The sequence below is a fragment of the Nothobranchius furzeri genome, chromosome 1 (assembly GCF_043380555.1).
Source record: "Nothobranchius furzeri strain GRZ-AD chromosome 1, NfurGRZ-RIMD1, whole genome shotgun sequence".
NCBI lineage: Eukaryota > Metazoa > Chordata > Actinopteri > Cyprinodontiformes > Nothobranchiidae > Nothobranchius > Nothobranchius furzeri.
Window position 1 is genome coordinate 73,022,475 of NC_091741.1, and position 22,387 is coordinate 73,044,861.

The 22,387-nt window shown below is 41.0% G+C and overlaps 1 protein-coding gene across 2 annotated transcripts in view; it reads right to left on the minus strand.

Moving 5' to 3' along the window:
- Window positions 1-22,387, minus strand: part of afg2a (AFG2 AAA ATPase homolog A) — a 249,339-nt gene that overhangs the window by 197,128 nt on the left and 29,824 nt on the right. For both annotated transcript variants that reach the window (XR_008562907.2, XM_054739358.2), the window contains exon 11: window positions 6,270-6,424. Coding sequence is in view for 1 of the 2 variants with exons in the window: in XM_054739358.2 (XP_054595333.1) it covers window positions 6,270-6,424 (155 nt within the window). In the remaining variant the exon portion in view is untranslated. The remainder of the gene's footprint in view (window positions 1-6,269; window positions 6,425-22,387) is intronic.

Sequence of the window (22,387 nt, forward strand, 5' to 3'; positions counted from 1 at the left end):
CCTCCAGCGGATGAGGGTGGAAATGCAATTTATGGTACTTCCGGGTTTGATTCAATTTCAGATCTGCATTGTGGGGGCTTGCTTAGCCCTAATGATTAATTGCCAAACAACTCCATAATAAAGCCTTATAATGCTTTATTGTCTGTCTTGCCCCACCCACTTGCCAGGACATAAATATTAAATGAGCTTATGCTGATTGATCGGTTTCCCTGATGGCTCTATGACACTGCCTGAGTCTAGTAACACTGTGTACAGTCATGTACAGTATCCAGACAACTCAATGGGCAAGATATGGATCTTTCAGCTCTTCATTCGCAGCCTGAATATTCCCTTTACATCCTGGAATGACTGCTCCCACATACTTCTTTGTTTTCCTCATTTCCAATAAGGGCTTTAGCAACTCAGGATAGCATTAGCAGCAGTTTGGCCTAGCATTAGCGGTAGCTCAGGCTAGCATTGTTAGTGGTTAGCATTACCGTGATTAACATTCAGTGCGTTTACATGCAGCCAGTAACCCTTTTAAAACCTGAATATTCACAATAACCCGGTTCCGCAGGTCCATGTAAACACCGCCAGATACCCGGATATGCTCATAACCGGGTTTTTAAAAACCCGGTTACTACACCTGGGGTAACCCTTTTCTAACCCGAATGTTTGGTCGTGTAAACGCATACCGGGATATCCCCATCAAAGCGTGTGTTCTGCGCATGCTCTGTTCGCAAGGAATCTTGGTCTTTTGAGTAGCGAGACATCTTGTATGCGCCAGAACACCGGAAGTAAACAACAAGTTGGGAGCAACATGGCGAGTCGCAGCACAGCACCACACTTTCGGAGTGACGAGGGAACTAAAGCGCAAACAAACGCGGTCGCTATCTCTTCCAAACTGGGAAACATGTTGTTGTTTTCAGGGATACCGGAACGAGAAGAACCGGAAATGACGCGTATTGCGTCTGGACGTAGTCCACACGTCCTGACGCTACCCCAACGTCCGCATTTACATCGGGTTATGCAAGTTAGGGGTAACTCTTTCTATTTGTGCTTGTAAACGGGTTATTCTGATCAACTCAGAAACCCGAATGCCGACCTTAACCCGATCATAACCCGGATATTGGCTGCATGTAAACGTAGTCATTTATACAATGCAGAAGTGGGTAGGGAAATGCAGATGTAAGGTGGTGTGTCTTGAGCTTATGACATGTCATGTCAGCTTTTCTCAGAACTAAACGCTTCTCCACGGGCATTACAACATTACTAATTAGCATAGGAAAGCAGGTCAGAGAAGGCACAGGCTACTTGGTATGCTACATTAGACATCCCAAGATGCCTGTATTAAACAGCAACTATTTAAAGAGCAAGTCACCCCCTACCAGAGTCTAACTCCACTCCCACTTCATGTTTGAAAAATGCAACAAATGCTGTTGCCTGGCAGACTGAGAGGGCGGAGCCGCTAACAAATACACACACACACAGGCTCACAACAGCATTGTGACATCATAATGTACCAGTTTACATCATAGCATACCTCTTAGCCAATAGCGGGGGCAGATTAAAATTCAAATACAGTGCAGAGTTTTTACCTGACAACGGCACAGCACTGCCAGTTTTAGGCAGAATGTTTAAATTTTAACTAAGATACACTGAAGTGCCAAATTATTGACTACACGTGTCTGCAGCACGATTAGACACTCGTTTATTTAGTTTATCAGCAAAAAAAAAGTTGATTTGTGGGTGACTTGCTCTTTAAACGTGGTTTAGAATTCTAGGACACCTTTAAAAGTTTCCTCCGATATGTCATTCACAGGAACAAGAATGGGTGAACTCTGGCTGTAGACGTTTTTGGTTGTTACTGGAATCCTAATGACACCAGAGATAAAAATTCAGAGTTTAATTAAATCTAAAACTGTGACTCTTTGTTGTCACAATTACAGCATCTGTGGAATTAGAAGGAAATGTTTTGACTCACACCTCGCTGTGCCCCCTTTCCTTTTTGTTCAAGGACCAGTTATTATCTTTTACTGTTGTTTTCTGAACTTTACAAGGGGCCTGTAAGGCTTTGGCTCTTTGATGGGGCTTAAAGGAGGGTGTCCGGAACATCTCAAACACACGCACACACGCGCGCGCGCGCGCACACACACACACACACACACACACACACACACACACACACACACACACACACACACACACACAAACACACACACACACACACACACACACACACACACACACACACACACACACACAGGAGACGAGGGGCATTTTTTAAAGGGAGAATTAAAGCAGTTCTTCTAGATGCCAAGTATTAAAGCCAGTTGAACATATTTATAAAAAAAAATTGCAGGCCAAAAAAATGTTAAAATTGAGTCAAGTTCTTTGTCAAATGAGAAACAGCTAATTAAAATGAACTTTTACTATATTTGCATGTAAATTCAATGTAAAGTCAAACACGGAATCTTTAAATCTTAAGATACACGATCCAAAAAGGCTTCACAGAAACTCTGGGCATGCATCCATCCGGCACCACTGGAAGTTTCTTATATAAAATGGATTAGAAACAAATGTTTGCACCCATGTGGATATAATCAAGTCCGGGGCTCTGCGGCTGGCGTTTCAGCTGGGCTGTGCAAAGGGAATAAAAAAGGAAAAGAAAAAAACCTCTAAACTCAGCCCTCTCTTGTTTCCAGGAACAGGCCACAAGGACTGAATGTCTCTGGGTGAGCTCAGAGCTGTGTGCTGCAGGATAAAAAGGGGAGGCGGGTTGAGGTGAAGGGACAGGAAGTGTGTTTCTTCTTCTCTCTTTCTATTTTTTTAGTTGCTGGCAGGAACCGTCAGCGACCAGATCTGCTTTCAATTACCGGTGGAAGATGATGTTAGCCTTCTTCCTGTCCCTTATGTCTTGCACATGCAAACTCCAAAACATCCTGGAGTCTCACCGCTATCCTCTCATTCCTTTTTCCCCTCACTGACTCCCCACTGTTGAGCCCTCATTCTCCCTCCATCTGCTAAGACAAAGTGATGTTGTGTAATGTTCCTTGTAGTGGAGGGTAAAAAGGCGATGGAGTTGTTTCCACTCGTCCTTAGCCTGATCCTATCCTTTAAGTGCTAATGACCACTGCAGTAAAAAGATTTAGGAGAATTTTTTGATGTGCAACAGAAAAAAGGTGGCACCGCATCCATTAAAGAGCTTTGAATAAAATACATTTTGCTTTCTGAAATGTGCTTTGAGTGAGCTGAAGACTGCATGAAGTAAATCATCTTTGCAAGAGACAAAATGCTGATAATCAATGTAGCTCTCAAAAGATTCCAATAAGAATCAAACGTTTTTATCCCCTGAAAAAATACGCATTTCACCACCTTTCAGATCAGTTACAAAATATGATGAGCTTACATTGAAAAACAATGTTGAAGGCCTCTAAGCTAATACGACATAGCTCAGTATCTGTAAAACTGACTGGGCTGTATCCATTTATGTGGGAGATTGGTTATTGTGGCCATCTTGAAATTTGTCAAATTTAAAAGCTCATGAGCAGTTGACGCACATCCACTAAAATGTTTTAAACATGCCACTAAAATTTGCCCAGTTGTTCATGACATTTTTTGCTAACACAGAAATGGGGTGGACTCCAACAATTAATGCAAACATTTTAAGGCAACATGTTGGTAGGGACTCATAATTTCTGCTGATGACTAAACCACCAAATTTTAACTTAATATAACAATTCCTGTTTTATATCTCCTGTACTGCAAGAACACATCATCATTTTTAATAGAAACTAGATCTAAATTGACCGACATGGTAGGATTTTAGATAATAATTAGAGATGTACATAGTTAACCGGTTAATTAACACTAATGTTGTAAACATTAAACTAGTTTTTCCCGGTTAACTGCTTCAAGTTATTCTGCTGCGCTGGGATACAATATATTTTGTGCCACCAGAGGGCGCAAGAGCACCACTATCAAATATGTTTACTGGGCCACCGCAGAAAAAGAAATGAGCTTGTCACATGACCAAACAAATGTGCTCAAACACGAAGCGGTTATCAAAGCGGTTACAGCAGTTTATTCTTAGTCATTTCATTCTTGGAACTCAATAAGCCTCACATCAAAGCGCTGAGCCTGGCAGAACATGGCGCAGCAAACTGAACCGAGACCAGCAAAAGGTCAGTGTGCCGTGACGGTCCTTGTGTCTGACTCCTAATTTGTCTAGTAAAACAAAGAAATATCAAGTGTTGGTTTCCGGTTAACCGGCTACTAACTCATTTGCTGCCAGCCGTTTCCTGATCGGTAAAGCCCTTCGCTGCCAGTGTTTCTCACTGTTTTTACTGCTTTTTAAGAGTCACAGAACGTTGCACGCTAGGATGATGTTGGCGCCAAAACAACCAAAACAAAGCGGAGACTCACCTCTTACATCAGGAAGAATCCGTGCATTTCGAGCTTTATCCATTCTTTCATAATGCGTTGTTGAATTGTGATAAGCAAAAGCATTTCCAGTTTGCGCCTCACTTTTTTTTACAGCAGCGACCCAAAACGATCTTCTAACACGTGGATTTTCTGCTTCCTAATCACATGACGTGTGACGTATGCGGATGAAGATCGGCTTTAGAGCTGAGATGTTTGTTCTCACGGTGCGAGGGCTCGTTCCGACGCCCACACAGTAAAAAAATGCAAAGACAACTTTTGTCGTCATTGGCAGTGAATGGTTGAATTTAAAATGACGACTTTAGTCGTCATTGGCAGTGAATGAGTTAACCGTTAAGGGGCGTCAATAGCCAGTTAAAGAATTTTTTTTAAATGTGGATCCCTAATAATAATAATATTATTAGGAAGATACTATGGAAGTAGAATGAAATAAGCTGGTGTTGTAGATGTACTGATACAACCTCTCAGTTTCATTAAAAATCAGTTTCTGGTTTCTCTAGTTCTAAGTAATAGCTGGTGAAACAACAATCAGATTTGTTGGTTTATTCTTGTGATCAACAAGCACCAGGTAAAGACTGGAGTTATTGCAGTTGTATTTCTTAAGATATCTACGGACACTCCGTGTTTATAAGCAGTAAAGAAAAAAAGGACAAATCATTTCCTTATTCTAACAACTGTCAGACTTTTAGAATGCACGTAAACAACTTAGTTTGTCTGAAGTCAAACCATACTGGCCTACTACTAATCAAGCTTAGGCACCCAGATAACGTCGTTAAAAAATAATTTCTCTTGACATCCTAGCTTAGTTGAGCTATGACCGACCTGTGCACTCCCCCTTCTGGAAGTGATGAGACCACAGATGCAGTCTTCTAATCTTATCATTTACACAAGACTGCATGAATCTGAAGTGTAACTCCATTTTCCCACCGGACATGAAAGCGGTGTGTAATGTAACAGCTGCATTTTACCCATGAGCTCCTTTCCAACCGGGAGTGATGCAGACGTAAAACGAGAGCGAAAGCGTTCCACGCCGCTGATCCCACAGTCACAAAATGACAGGAGAATCGCAATACCATGCGTGATTTCAGAAGTCCACACAATACCAAACAATGAGAAAGACAGCTGCATGTATCCAAAAACTTCTGTGGCTTAAAAGGTCTGTGATTTGATGTACGTTTATCTGCACATGACTCTTATTTTGAAAGTTTCCCGATGTTTTACACTGCTTTCGTGTTTGACTTCATGTCTGATCCTACCTAAACTGCAGACTTTGACATCTTTTAGAAGCGTAGCGCATAAAAAATAGATTTGAAACATAATCACAGCGTTCCTTCACTTCTGGGACACAACCAAAACGTTACCCTTTGCTAATGGTGGAAAGGACACCGTCCACTATAGCGGCGGCTAACTGCCATGTAGTGCATTTTGCTTTCACGTCAGGTGGAAAGAAGGGTCACACCATCAAATAGTGCTGCAGCGTTGTTGTCGTCTAGTCCTTCAGCCAATGTGCTTTTCCTGCTTTTAATCCATTGGCTTCACTCACGCCAGTGTTTGTTTTCTATTTGTGTGTTGCTATAGGCTAACCAGAAGGATACTGACACAAAAGGGCCCATGTTACCAGCTACCGCCTTCATTCAAAAGTTACACTTCCTAAACTAGGATATGAGCTAACATTCTGCTTAAGGTGTTAAGTCGATTAATGCCATAGCTCGAATTATATGTGAATGCAACTGCACTGACTGAACTACATAAATCCAACTTCTGACATTACATTTTGCCTGTAAAATAAAAAAGATAAGAAGAAAGACAGATACATGAAGAAGTGATGATGGCAACCGGTGCTGTACCTTGGGGACATCAATAGCAACTTCCCTCATGGCACTAGGCTTCACAATGGACATGGCCCATTGAAGGTCCTTCAGAGTGACCATTACCGTCCCCATCAGCTGCTGGTCTGATGTTTGGGGTGAAGCTCCCAGGGCTCTTCTCAATGCATGCAGACCTGTCAGGGGAAACGTATACAGATTTAAGTGAAGGTATATCATATTACTTTGACTAGTCCAGAAAGTTCTGCGACATGAAACGCTGAAACTGTGATTTATAAAGACCTTAAAAGGTATACATGCCAGTCAAATTTTCATTTTGGGGTTGTCAGAGATACTGAGTCCACCTCTTACTCAAAACTTTCAGGCTTGTACATGCTGTGATGATGCACACCTAGTAATTTCAAATCTCAAAATGAACACTAATTCCCCTTTTGGCGATGCAAACATTTGGGCCAGCATTATTGAGAAGAAAAAGAAAAATACTGAAAGGAAGCAGCACTTAAAGTCTGAATGCCTTCAGATTTAATGTGAATAAAAAGAAGATGAGGGAACAAGTCCCGATGAGTCAGTATTCAGAATAATGGCTCCAGTAAAAAGGGTCAGTCAGGAGGAATCTGACAGAGGCTCAGTCAGAGCTGAGTGAGGTGAAGACAAACGTACACTCAGGATAAAAGGTAAGAACATCTTTCAGTTCAAATCAGCGCATAATAAACAGTAAAGGGCTCAGAGATAAACCTTTCACAAGAACAAGTTTTACAAACACACCGATTTTCAGTATTAATAAAAACAAAATGGCGTGAGAATATGAAAATGGAGCGAAAAATCTAGAGCAACAGTGAAAATTTGCAGACTGTCTCTCTGGGTCGTCTCAGATGCCAACACTTATTTACATTTGCAAATTCTCTGAGCACTGCATGATCTGACCAAGGGATAAACTTCCTGCGTCCACTGAAAACTATCTTTGACTGGAAAATATTTTTTCACTCTGCTGAAACGTTAAATCGTTTGTAAATAGCCCTAAAAGTTCCCAGAATGATAAGCAGCAACTTCTTGTTGAATTTCCTCCTATGCATTGTGTTAATCTCTTTTTTAAGACCTGGGAACGTTTTAAATTATCAGAAAATATTAAACGGGGAACCACTAATGAGTTGTTGAGGAGTTTAGCCATCAGCGTCAAAACAAGGTCAGATGTTGAACTCTAACCATCTGCCTAGATCAGGCAGGTCAAACGTGTGGCACAGCGGCTATTTACAGCCCTTTTAGGGATTTCGTGTGGTACCGATTGTATTTGTAAAATTGTCTCCAGCAAGTTGTTGACGTGAAGTGATACTAACATTTAAAGACATACTCCAGAACTTTGTGTGTGTGTGTGTGTGTGTGTGTGTGTATATATATATATATATATATATATATATATATATATATATATATATATATATATATATATATATATATATGCTCTCTGTCGCCCTCTCAAGACTTACTGTGTAACGTTGTTGTCGTAAAATCACATCTCTCTGTAGTGCATTAGAGGCATGTTTACTGGCTGTTTACCAACTCACATGACTAAAGAAACACATTAAGCGTCGTTTCAGCATTGAATAGTGTTTCATCAGGACTGTATAACAACTTTATGCCCGACCAAACACAATAACTCCGGTGACACCATACTACTCATTAGCAGCAAAGCTAGGTCAGAGTCCGTGGTGTATGCCGTTCTTTCAAGAAGAGCTCTAAAGCGAGGAAAAGCCGGCCCATTATTAACTCTGGTCTTTGCTCCTGCTCTGTCGTGTTCTCTTTTTCTTTTCCTAGACTCCTCTGATAAGGGATTTCTAGCTTCTTTGGTGGATCTGCCATTGCTCAAGTCTCTAAACCATGGGTCTACCATGGACATATATAAGTAGACGCCCCATGGATTGGCGCTGCCGTAGTGGCTGGCCGCCATTTTAGATGGGTTTCCATTTGCCCCCCGCGCATTCATTTCTACTAAAGAAGGTGCTACCCAACTAAAAAATATATTTCATTATGCTTTTTCACAAAATCAAATACAAGGTATGGCATGATAATTAAAATATAAAAATAATTAAACAAAATAATTTTAAATATGAAATCCTATCAGGTAGGCTAGAAAAGTCACTAGTAATCCCACATGATCTGTTTTCAATTGTATGCCAATGGTTGTAATCGTATGCTGCACAAAAAAGGCATTGCTGCTGGGTGATGAGACCCATCCAACATGGCGGCAATGCTTTATGCTCTCTGGTGCCCAATGGGGCGTCTACGTATTTATGTCTATGGAGTATATGTGATACTGCCGTAAAGCAACACACAGTCGTTACTTCTGGCGGCAATCCGCAGGTCAAAAACTGTATTGTGAGGTAAACAGAGGTGGGACCCCATAACACTATCACAGCTCCAAAAATGAACATAATAGATGATAGTATGGCACCAAAAACTTTCAAAAAACATTATTTTAATGTGTAAAAGTTGCGGAATGTGTCTTTAGTATTCAAGTTTGTACTAATATGCTCAATTCTACCCTATTTTGGAGTATAAAATAAAAAAATCACTATTAAATCTTCTTTTGTACCTTATGAATTTCAATTAATCAAATTTTTTCGGCCCAAGAGAAGCGTTGCCTTTACAATCTGCCCCTCGTCTTGAAATGTTTGGACACACCTGCCCTAGATTCGCATAAAACATTTGTATTAAAGCATTTCTGGAAGCATATAAATGCATTCATCTAATGCTGCAGATTTTGGTAGCAAACTTACAACTGCACTCATGTCATCAATTCTAAAACAGCTTGCAACACGTGTCTCCAACAATCACAGCCCAGTGAGCAAAAACTGAAAACAAATATAAATGATTTAAAAAAGGATGTACATTTGTACACTAAGACATTTACACTCACCTAAAGGATTATTAGGAACACCATACTAATACGGTGTTTGATCCCCTTTCGCCTTTAGAACTGCCTTAATTCTACATGGCATTGATTCAACAAGGTGCTGAAAGCCCATATTGATAGGATAGCATTGTAGCGTTATGAAGCTTATAATGGTCTGCCCTTAACAGCTGCCCCTTCACACAGTAACATCACCAAGGTCGGACGCTTGGTTCAGTATGTTTACATTCCCGGAGAAGAGACAGAACAGAAGAAGAATGCTTTTCATTGATTAATCAAAGTACTTTATTTGTGATAAGCTAATCAAAGCATTTGTTGATAATCAATAATCAGGTGAATGATCTGCGAAATAAAGATGTCATGAGTTATGTGTTTAAATGAATAAACAGGACGGCACCAGACAGACTGATATACATTACCATGGAAACGCATGATACATTATTCTCAACCAATCAGAACTTTCGTCTGTCGTAGAGAGAATCTGGGATGTTTACTTAATGTGTCCAATCCGGTTTACTAAGATTGGTAAACAATTAGGAGATATAAAAGAAGGCAACGCCATTTTATATTCAGTTCCACGTTAAGTGTTCCACGTTGACATCAGCTCTGTTCGATCCGAGCTCCAAAGGAGTTACATCATACTCTCAACATTGTTTTCAACCAGCTCTCAATCCATCACCGCAAAGAGGAGTACAGGCTGGCCAGCTGTATTTCCTGTTTTAAGCTGAGAACTGTCAAGCTGGAGATTTCCGTCGTTTGTACCAACGAGACAACGTTCCTTCAAAATAAGAGTGAACTTGCTGACGCCTGCCGACTACTACCGGAGTTATCCTCAGACGGGCGTTGTGTGCTGTGACCGCTGTTTCAACCAGCTCCAGTACCTCTGAAGGTCCGAGAACCTGGCAATTGCTGATCTACACGGGAGACTCCATATGGTACGTGGTCACGGCACAAAATGGCAGCTCATGTCATCAGCTTCTAAAGCCTCGTGGTAGCCTAGTCATAACAAACCAGATTCGCTACGTCAGCCTAGAGATTCTGAACAAAACACACACACACACCAACACGAAACATCTAAATCCATATGCATACATCATTGAGATAGTCCTGGTAGATTGTCAGAATTTATAATTATAGAAATTAAATATTCTTAAACGATCCCAACTCTCTCTCTTTTCTTGTCTCTCAGTCAATACAGAGTGTTTAAGTAAACTCCCTGATGATAAAAACAACCACTTCTGATTGATTACTTAGATCTAACTACAGTGTATAAATATACAAAATCAGATAATTAAATTATCTAATTACAGTGTATAAATATACAACTTCAAATCACTACAGCATCTTGCAGTTGATGGAGATTGGTGGGATGCACATCCAGGGCACGAAGCTCCCATTCCACCACATCCCAAAGATGCTCTATCGGGTTGAGATCTGGTGACTGCGGGGGGCATTGTAGTACAGTGAACTCATTGTCATGTTCAAGAAACCAATTTGAAATGATTGGAGCTTTATGACATGGTGCAGTATCCTACTGGAAGTAGCCATCAGAGGATGGATACATTGTGGTCATGAAGGGATGGACATGGTCAGAAACAATGCTCAGGTACCCCTTGGCATTTAAACGGGCCAGTGCCCAATTGGCACTAAGAGGCCTAAAGTGTGCCAAGAAAACATCCCCCACACCATTACACCACCACCACCAGCCTGCACAGTGGTAACAAGGCATGATGGATCCATGTTCTCATTCTGTTTACGCCAAAATCTGACTCTACCATTAATGTCTCAACAGAAATCAAGACTCATCAGACCAGGCAACATTTTCCCAGTCTTCAACTGTCCAATTTTGGTGAGCTCGTGTAAATTGTAGTCTCTTTTTCTTATTTGTAGTGGAGATGAGTGGTACCTGGTGGGGTCTTCTGCTGTTGTAGCCCATACGCCTCAAGGTTGTGTGTGTTGTGGCTTCACAAATGCTTTGCTGCATTCCTCGGTTGTAACAAGTGCTTATCTCAATCAAAGTTGCCCTTCTATCAGCTTGAATCAGTCGGCCCATTCTCCTCTGACCTCTAGCATCAACAAGGCATCTTCGCCCACAGGACTTCTGCATACTGGATGTTTTTCCCTTTTCACACCATTCTTTGTAAACCCTAAAAATGGTTGTGTGTGAAAATCCCAGTAAAGTAACTGAGCAGATTGTGAAATACTCAGACCAGACTCAGACTCAGCACCAACAACAACGTCACGCTTAAAACTGCTTAAATCACCTTTCTTTTCCATTCTGACATTCAGTTTGGAGTTCGGGAGATTGTCTTGACCAGGACCACACCCCTAAATGCATTGAAACAACTGCCATGTGATTGGTTGATTAGATAATTGTAAGTTAACCAGATGTTCCTAATAATCCTTTAGGTGAGTGTATATTTGTATTTATTGGAAGTCAAGATTGATCTTTTATTGGACAACCTAATTACTTTGTTTTCTCTTATACGATGGCAACAAGACTTTTGTTCTAACACAAACCTGAATGCTATACACATGGCTGGTCTGGTTATAATTACTTTAGTCCCATTTTGATGTTTATTTATGTAATATCTAGCTTATGAGTGGAACACTATAATTTTTTCTTATTATATCTTGACATAAAGGCTCATTCTTTACTGGAAGTCCAGCAGCTGTGGTCTTGTTTAGAGGAACATTTGAGGGAACTTCCTTTTTGTGGATTTTTTCTGTTGTCCGTAAGGAAGCACTCAGGCATTTGGTTTCAACAGCCACAGTTGTTATCCGTGTCACAGAGGGAAATGGAGATTGATTAGGGAGCTTGTTCAGAACCACATTCTCTGAAAAAAAAATGCACCTCTAGTGTTTTCTTTTATCAACTTTTACTCAAGTAAGTTTGATACATTCTTTAAAACGTGTATAGTTCCCAAATAAAAATGTCCCATTATTGGAAAAAAATCACACATCTACAGGTTGGTCTGTACGGCTGTATTTAAAAAGTTGAGCAGAAAGCCCAAAAGTCGTGAAAAGTTCACTGCAGGAGTAAAGAATGCACCATGTGTGTGCAGGGTTGCATCCTGCTGTTCAGACTGAAACTGACGTTAGTCCAGATCTTCTCTTTGATAATCAGACGTTCAAAACCGGCCCACGAGCATGCTTTCAACTATGGGGTTGGGGAAAATATATGAGAGACAAACAGTCCTCAATGCACATGAGCACACACTCTTGGCATTCTGCTCTAAGCAAAGGGTGGGGGTCTTTGTGGGAGATGGAGAGGCAAGTGCTGCAGGGGGATGGCCGTGGTTCAGGGCTGGGGGCCAGAGAGCAGACGAGAGGGGATTTACGATCAGACAAGACTGCATCCTGTTTATATTTTCCAGGGCCTGTCTGACTACGCAAGGGAGTGACAGTCATAGAGAAAGGAAGAGGAGAAGAAAAGACGGAGAAAGACAATTAATGAAATTTGTGATGTGAGCATGCCAAGAAAGGATCACTATGTTCCTCAGTTTCTTCTCTCTTGTGTGTCCTGATATCTATTTGTCTTCTCATCATGCCGATGCAACCTCCATACTTATTTATCTCAATCCCCAAAGGTCTAAATGTCCCATCCTTCCACCTAAACACTGCTTCAGCTTTTCATCTTTGCAAAGTGGTTCAAGTGGTGCTGGCCAAGTGAAAAGGAACATAATGTGGAAGGAAGCTGAGGCTGAAGAGGAAGTTGGACAACCCCACGCCATCAGCTGCCATCTCTGGGAAGGACCTGAGCCTCCTTAACATCTGAGAGGAGAATGAAAGATTCCAAACGTCTCTTTAATGTTCATTAAATGCAACAACATAAAAAAAAGTTTAAACAATGAGTAAATAATCTGCAAGATATTGATGCTGTATTAATGTGATACTCTCCTGTGTTGCACATGGCACAACACAAGAGAGCCACCTCTTCAGGTCAAAACTCTGCAGTCCACCAACATCTGAAGGACAAGGGACACACCTTTGAAGATAACAAGGTACACATTCTGGACAGAGAAGACAGATGTTTTAAGAGAGGAGTAAAAGAAGGTATCTATAGCCATGTTTACATGGACACAATTAATCGGATTGAATTGCAAATATTCTGCATGTAAACATGCCAATCAGAATGTTCTGATCTGATTCAGCTTGATTGGAATTAAATTTCAATCCGATTGAGAGAGGTGGTTTTGTCCGATCATCATTCGGATCGACTTGCATATGCACAGCCATTCAGATTGTGGGAGTAAAATAATGCCCACTGTGCATGTGTGCAACAGCTAGCGAGCACCCGTCATCATTTGGACTACCTGACTTAAAAAATGACGGCCTAATTAACGAGCGCCGGCTTTTAAATTTGATGGCAAGCCGCCCCTGTTTCTGTAATACCTAATCCAGAGTTTGCCTTCTGTGGAAGTAAAATAAAAATCTGATTATTGCACAAATCATTCGACTAACGTGTTCAAGTCTGTACTGGAAACACGCAGATTCATTTCGGGGTTTGCAGCACGGATCCCCGTTTCTGTGAACGCAGCAGCTGTTTCCGCAGCAGGTGGATGGAGACGTGCTCGTAAAGAAGACATGGTAACATCGGTTAATCAGACCTGGTTTGAGTTTAAGGAGACTGATGAGTATAAAAAAAATCCTCAGTTAAATATTCTGAGTGACTGTCTGTGTTAAAACACGTTAACACAGATGACCTGAGATGCGGTACATTTATGAACACATGATGAACACAGGCTTCCAAACTTTATTATTGTTTAGTTTGAACCAAATTTTCTCAACAGTTTCAGCAGATTGTCACATTTTATTAATATTAAACCACAACAGAGCTCAGTAATAAAACACGAGTCAGAACCTCACCCTCACCCCCCCCCAGCTCTGTGCAGCGTTGCACCCAGCCGTCACGTCAGAGGCAGAGACGAGGATAACCCTCCCTTACTGTAATACTGTCAACAATAAAACACAGCAAAGTGTAAACCTGCAGTTATTCACTGAATAAATCGTGACTTCTACGAGCAAAATAAAAACATTAAATAGACTAAATGAATCGGGAAAGCAGGAAGAATAGTTTATTTCTGTTTTTAAATTTTTTTTTCATGACGTTTGTTTACACTTTTTTTATGCCAACCTAAAAAGCAAACTTCTTTACTTATCTCCTTCTTGTGTTTTTCTATTGACAGTGAGCGAACTAAAAAAGCTAACTGCTAGCCTTTAAATTAGTTTCCGGCACAGAAGATACCTAACAGCTGCTAAGCTGTTAAAGAGCGCCTCCATAGGCACCTGCCCACTCCACAAAACAGTTAAGTGCTCTTTCTGGTCAGCAGAGGGCTGCAGGGTGCCGACTTGCCCCCTCCCTTCCAACTTTTAAAGTGTGTCTGAAGACATATTTTTATTCCCTGGCTTATCCAGCTGAGATTGTTTAACCCTTAAGTTTGTCTGTTATTTAAATTTTTTAGTTATTTTATCTAATGACGCCGCTGTTTTCTAGTTTGGTGATCTGTTACTTTAGTTTTTCAGTGCTTTGATCTATTTTATGCTGCTGTCTTCTAGTTTGGTGTCCTATCGTCTTGTACAGCACTTTGGTTGGCGTAGTCGCTGTTTAAATGTGCTTTATAAATAAAGGATGATGATGATGATGATGATGATGATGATGATGAAGTTGGTAAAGTTATAATAATAATAATAATAATGATGCATTGAACTTATATAGCGCTTTTCTAGACACCCAAAGACGCTTTTATCACACACTCTCACATTCACACACTGCTAGTGATGGTAAGCTATTTGTAGCCACAGCCGCCCTGGGGAGGTCTGACAGAGGCGAGGCTGCCATTTGGCGCCGTCGGCCCCTCTGACCACCACTAACACAGGCAAGTTGGGTGAAGTGTCTTGCCCAAGGACACAACAGCAGGATACCCCTGGCGGGAGCTGGAATCGAACCCATGACCCTCCGATCATGAGGCAACCCGCTCTACCACCTGAGCTACTGCTACCAACACAATCACTGAACCCCACTTTTAAAGGAATTGGTTCAAATGTTAAAAGCTGCCCGGTGTCGCTTAAAGGACTATCTTGTATGTAAACTTGAATCTTGTACACCCAAAACTTTTGCACTTTGTCTCTACATTGTTGATTTCCTGCATTTACGACAGCTAATCTAAAGCTTCTAGTCAATATGGCTGCAAAAGAAAACTCCATTATAGGAAAAATGCAGCTGACAAATGTTAAATAAATGTTTTACCAAGAATCATCTCAAATTATCTGGAGAGAATCTGAGTAATGAAAGGCCTTGCTGAGAAATGGGTCCACTTGAGGAGGTGCAGGGTTTAAAATCTGCAGCCTGGACTCCTGAAGGGCAGAGGAACTTGATTCAACAATGTAACTTTAATAGTTTGCTTCAGGGATTTACACTCTTCTAACTGCTGTTGGCCGACTCTGAGCACACATTTGGTTTTGTTATGAAAACATCCGATGGGAAGGGAAGGAGGAAAAAAAAACAAAAAGAAGCAACTCAACATGATTTAATCTGAACCTCATGTGGACTCATATTTCTGCTTCTTTCCTTTTTCTTGCACTTCTGCTCTCCAGAATGCTTCAAATTCACCAGTAATCAACTGGGAATTGAAAGAAAATGGGGGCCTCTCAAATGAACAAGAATGCACATTTGCAAAACATCACTAAGGCCCAAAATATGTGTGGAAGGGAGGGAAAAACTCACAGGGTCGGGTTGGCCAACAGGACACAGAGAACACTTATTTGTTTTTTGTGTGCAGCTGACGTTTTTTAAATATGTGCATCTAAAACTGATATTTATACCAAATCTTCAACAAAGACGAAGATGCACTGTGAATAAACGAGGCCAAACTAAAAAATCTATAGTCATTTTGGGAGAGACTAATGTAGGGATCATAAAATTTCACCTGTTGGATCCACATGTTTATGTGTGCCAGGTGAATTATTATTTATTTTTTGTTTAACCTTTATTCATCCAGATTAGTCGATTGAGAACTCATTCTCATTTAGAACGACGATGTGGCCACGAGGCATCAGCAACAGCAACAGACACATAGTTAGCTTTACAACAAAGAAAAACAGGTAAGATAAAAACATACAAGATAAAAGTGAATAGATCATGCTGATGTATCAATATAAGGTAAGAAATGACATTTGTTAAAAGGTAACAATTAAAATAAATTGTTTCTATTGAGCATTTTAACAAAATAACACTCCTGAATTGATTTAAAGGTGGAGTGTGAGATGTTTTTCAGGAGCTTTTTTGCCATATAGCTGGAAATGCTCTTTACCTACCAATGTCAACCAATGAAAAAATGTTTTTCACCCCCCCCCCCAAATATTAATCACCTCTGTAATGCATCATTCTGGATAAAACTCGTCTAATCGTTATGAACGTCACATTCTTAGTGACTGGACTACGATATATCTATCAAATTGACTTCAGACTAGGGCTAAACGATTTTGAAAAATAATCTTAATTGTGATTTTTTTCTTCAATATTGCAATTGCAATTCACTTCACGATTATTTTCTCAAGGGGCTTTTCTCATTTTTCATCCAACGGAAGCAATATATATATATATATATATATATATATATATATATATATATATATATATATATATATATATATATATATATTGTACTGAATATAAATAAGTTTATGTATCTACATATTTATCTACATATCATATCAACAAGTTTATTTGTCTACATAAACACTCACAAATAAAAACTAAATTTTGTATTTTTAGGTGCAATGCTTTGCACATCCATTGAAGGACCATAGGTATTAGCATCAACTGTGAAAATTGATTTGCGGGAAGTGTGTCCCATTTATTGAAGTATTTTGATTTTAGAGTTTTTGATGTTTTGTCCATGCAGAGCTTCCGTAGTTCAATTTAGCAGCCAGCCAGTGGAGTTAAAGTCCCTTACAGTTTTCTAGCTTTACTAAAATATCTGTCTGTACTTATGTGATTAATAACAGTTTAAACTTTTTATTAGACTCCAAATTAGGGCTGCACAATATATCGAAAAATTATCGTCATCAGGATAACAGATAGGCCCATCGCAAAGCACATCAAAAACGGCGATAAATGTTTGGTTCAACATTTCCATCCGTGTCATACATCAACTTTTTGTAAACCAGCTCTGTTTTTTACGTGGAAGTATTATTTGACCAATCAAATGTAGCCCTTCTGATATGCGGCCAATCAGATGGGTGCGTTCACGTAATACGCCCGCCCCCTACGTAGACCCTTAGAATGGAAAGCAACACCTGAACATTAGCGGCGCCGTTCCCTTGTTCGTCATGCTGACTCAGAGCAACGAACACACTTTGTGCTGAGGTTTCTGGATTCAGCGCTGCTTTCAAACGTGAACGTGAGTCCGCTCGGTGTCGTTAATCATTTTTACCGGGCTGACTCCGACACGTGCCGGTGAACCAACCCACCTTCATGTCGCTAGTGTTCCACCGGGTGGTGACGTTAGCCCCAGGCTCCGGTTAGCTTCCAGCTAAAAGGCTACAGCACTCTCCTCCCAGTCCCACCCTGCTAAAGAGGGCCTGGAAAAGTTCCCCCACACATCAACGTGATTTTTCATTTATGAGCTTTTATAAACTTGTTAATCAGGATAGTTGATTTGCTGCTGCACATAAACTGTCAGTCAGAAGCTCTGCTAGCCGGTTATCTTAGAAGAGGAGCTAGTTCAATTTGTTAGCTTGTTATCAGAATCATAGTTGCAGTTTCATCATCTGAGCTGCTTTTAAGATCTAGGTAAACTTGTTCAATTTGGGGTTAAAAACAAACGTTTTCACATATTTTCCATGTAGTTTTTTGCCGGTTCCTCTTCTGAAAGGTAGACAATTGTTTTTCTCTTTCCCTCAAAAAATCTTAATATTCTCCTAGTTTGGCCCGGCACAGTTCACTTTCCAGTTGCAGCAACAGCCTTATATCATAACCACATAAGTGGAGAAAATGTTCAGTAGCAATGAGAGAATTTGCTGTTGCATTTAAGTGATGTTAACTATTATTTAACATTTAAACTTATTTTCAGATTTTTTATTTATTTATTCAAAAAACCCTGGTAAGGGATGTTTTTCTGTATTTGGAGCATCAGAAAAAGTTTTATGGTGGAGGTGATGTTTTAAAGTCACTGAGAAACTGCATGCATGCAGTTTGTTGTTTTGCTGCTAATACAGTAGCAGGTGCAGCTGCATATTTTTGCAATAAAAATGTTATGTTGTAATGGAATTCATGCATTAGTTTTTGTTTGCTTTGAACCCAGAGCAGACGTCACACACCAGACGACATCAACACTGCATACTTTAGTATTTGTTCATTTATCGTGAGTAATATCGATATCGCAATATTAAGCACTGTTATCGAATATCGCAGGTTTTCCTAATATCGTGCAGCCCTACTCCAAATGTAATCATTTGGCACGTTCCTAATTCGTAATTTGTAAGAATGTAATCGGCGATATTAGCATTATCATCCCTATGGGTTTTTCAATGTATATTAGCACTGTGCTAACCACTCACTGCCAGTCAAATTGCAGCCTTTGCGATTAGAAAATCTCCTTTTGTCAAATCGCAATTTAACTGCATATGAAATTAATCGTTCAGCCCTACTTCAGACCGTCAGGCCGATTTCCGATCACGTGATCGGATCGGAGCGTCCCTATAAAACATTCTGTACACAAGTTAGCACAAATCCTAATCCAAAAAAATAAGTTATTAGAGATGAGAAAAAGCTCCTATTAACAGTAATAGGCCAACATCTCATGCCTTTGTAAGATATTTTATAATTTTATGACGTTTATCTGATTTTATTTCCTTGTGATTTGTTTAAGATCATTATGATTTTATGACTTTATAATTTGTTCCGTTTTTAATCTCTGTGAAGCATTTTGTGACTCTCTCTCTGTGATGAGTGCTATATAAATAAAATGTACTTACTTTGTAACCAGACTGTACAACCTGGTAAGATTTAGAAAAACTAACAATATGTTGAAAAGATGAATACCACCCAGTCCCATTCCACAGATCTTCACTTCAAAAGACATTTTCCTGCGTTTTCACAGCCCAAATCACGTTTCAGCATGAGACGCACCAGACTAACCCCAGACCGAGCAACCCTTCACTCGCAGGAATTGTGAAATACTTTTGCAATTACACTGTTATGAAACCAAAGGAGCATTTTTATTCATCGCTGGGGCTTCCGGAGTGCTCTTTTGCACCAGTAGTTAAACTACCCAACATCTGTTCCAACAACTGAGGCACAGTGATGCTCTTCAAACATACAAAGAGAAATAAGTAAAGCTAACAGATAGATGTGCTCGCTCACACACACACACACACACACACACACACACACACACACGCACACACACACACACACACACACACACACACACATACACACACACACACACACACACACACACACACACAGCTGTCACTGGGTAAAAGTAAATGCTGGGGCTAAGCAGTGCAGGCAGCACATTTCCGGATTTTATAAACACAGGCCTCAAATAAACTTCACGTTCTGATCCGACTGATATTTATGTGGCCTGTCCTGAAATTCCTACAGTGTCTTTAAAAGGACAAACGAGCTGGAAAAAGCTCTTTATAAGGCAAGGCTTCTGTTGTAAACATCAGCAAGCATTTAGCACTGTTTGGCCCATTTAATCTTCCACAGCAGAATTTCAGTCAAACACAAAAAACTTGGCTCATTTTTGCTGCCATTCGTCTTCCTTGTGTCTACCTAGAAGAGTCCGTTACCAAGCAAAATACTGAGTTGTAGTCAGCAAAGTGGACATTACATATCAGGACTGATCTCGACCAAAAAGCTTCCAGCTGACACAAAGCAAAGCTTTGTGCTTCTTATCCCTTCAAGTCAATTTTACGGGCCCTTTTTGCTCAAACGGGCTTCCCCTGTTTAGAGAGGCCTGTAAACAGTGAGTCCGGATGTGGCACAAACCAAACAAGGACACATAAGGGCGTACACCCCAACCATACGTGCACACTCACACACACAATTTGCACTGTTTAGACTGGATATGAGTCATCTGCTTGCACTGAGATCAGTTGTACACCAGCGGGACGACAGAGGGACGCCCCGGGTCTGTGAGGCTACGACAGACCACGTAATACGATCCAACATCACAAAGAAAGAAGACCTGAAGGGATTCAATAAAAATGCTGTTTTACGTGCACTTTAATAGGCAGGGAGCAGTTTAAATATTGAGAAATAAAACCAAAGAAGTCAGTTTTTTCTTCCTTTTTATTTAATAAAAAAATTACATAAAATTGTAGTTTCTGTCAGTTGGTGCTTTCTGAAACATTCTTATTTTCCAAGAGATTTGTAGTGCTAAACTAAAAGGCTCTTGATCCCATTAAAGAAGACAAGTCCTGAGTTAATGAAAGCAGAGGTCGCTGCATTCATGTCAGTTTAGCAAAACAGGGGTGGACCGTTAAAGCGCCCGAGCGCCATTGGCGCTAAATTTTCTCGTCGGGCGGTAAATACTTGACGACTTACCGCCCGGGTGGCGCCCAAGCTTTATTTGTCATTTACACACCGGCTTTCGCCTACATCATGGCCCCGCCCTGTAGGAAGCTGCCGTTTTCGTTTCGCGCGCGTGAACCTGCGCGCCTCTAGCCACCTACTGCACTTGTACGATTCGTGCACGTACTGCACGATTATTTATAGTCACGTGAACTATAAGTCACTATTAAAGACGAAGTGGAACCACGCTAGAAACACACAAGCACGCAGGAAGATCGCGCCACCACTGGGATTGGATTTCTTGATGAAATCTCCGGCAAAACGCTTTAAAACTGGTGAGGAGAAGCGAGACAGTTCGAAACGGTATGAAGCAGAGAAGCGTGTGCGTAGGTGGAACGATTCTTGGCGGTTTAAAGAAGACGGGAGGCACAGAGAATGGCCGTGTTCGAGTTGAGCAGCGCCTCGCCTGGAAAACAGACGGAAGCAGCAGGGGGAGTGGCTGAAAGCCGGCGTTTACGCCGGGGACACACCGGCTGCGGAAGCGCCCGAAGCGAATCGCTCACGAAGTCCGGCCGCTGCTCGCCGCTCCTCAGTTCAGATCAGACGCGCCCCATTCGAGGCGCGCCTCGGCTCCGCTGTGGTTTTTCTTTTAACTACCTGGTGTCCTCAATTTCCTCAGCTCTTTTCCTCTACGTGTGTGTGTGTGTGTGTGTGTGTGTGTGTGTGTGTGTGTGTGTGTGTGTGTGTGTGTGTGTGTGAGTGAGTGAGTGAGTGAGTGAGTGAGTGAGTGAGTGAGTGAGTGGAGAGAGAGAGGAGAGAGAGAGAGACTATGGTGTGAACCAGTTGTTTCTGCCAGTTGAATCTCTTGGATTTCCCTACATGTGTAGCTCGGGGGTGACGATGGATGAAGATATCGCGTTAGCATACTTGTTCAATTTTCAATTTTAATTCTGGTGCCTGTTAACAGCTGAAACCCATCCTCACGTGCTTGTGGATGGCATATATTGTATATGGAGACATGACTGTAATAATAAGTAAAGGTTAGCAGCTGTAGCTTCAGTGTGCTCATAGGAAACGTGACAAAAGAACACAAAACACATTCCTCTTCATGGCCTATATTGTTGTCATCATCAACGTAACATGATTTACAGAATACATGTGGCCAACTAACATTTCATGTTCTACCACCGGATGTTTGGATCAAAATATGAACCAATCAGATCTTTGATCAGGTGAGAGCCAGGTGTTTCCCATCATCCTCTAGGTTTTGCAGCCAAGGGAGAGCAACTGCAGCGCCTTGCTCCAAAATCTGCGGCCGCCTTGATCTCACAAGGTTATCGTTGCCTACGTATGCATGACGTCAGAGCAAGTCGGCGTCAATTCGGACACAAATCTAACCGGCATGCACTGCTCGCCGATCACCGCTGGTCTAATCTGCTTAGAACTGGCTCATCTCGAACACAGCCAAAGGCTCGAGTACAGCAAAGTGGAGTTGGTGATGTACTGCGTTGTATGCTGGAAGTATGCAACGACAAAATTGTGTTTTGTTGAGGGAACAAAAAAATTCAAACTTGAATACGTTATTATGTTTGTGAATGTGTACAAAATAAAGGTTTATTACATTTAAAATGGTTCAGTTGTTATTTTGACTCGTTTTGGCAGCTGACCAGCGGGGCCGGTAGATTCTTGGCGGGGCCGGTA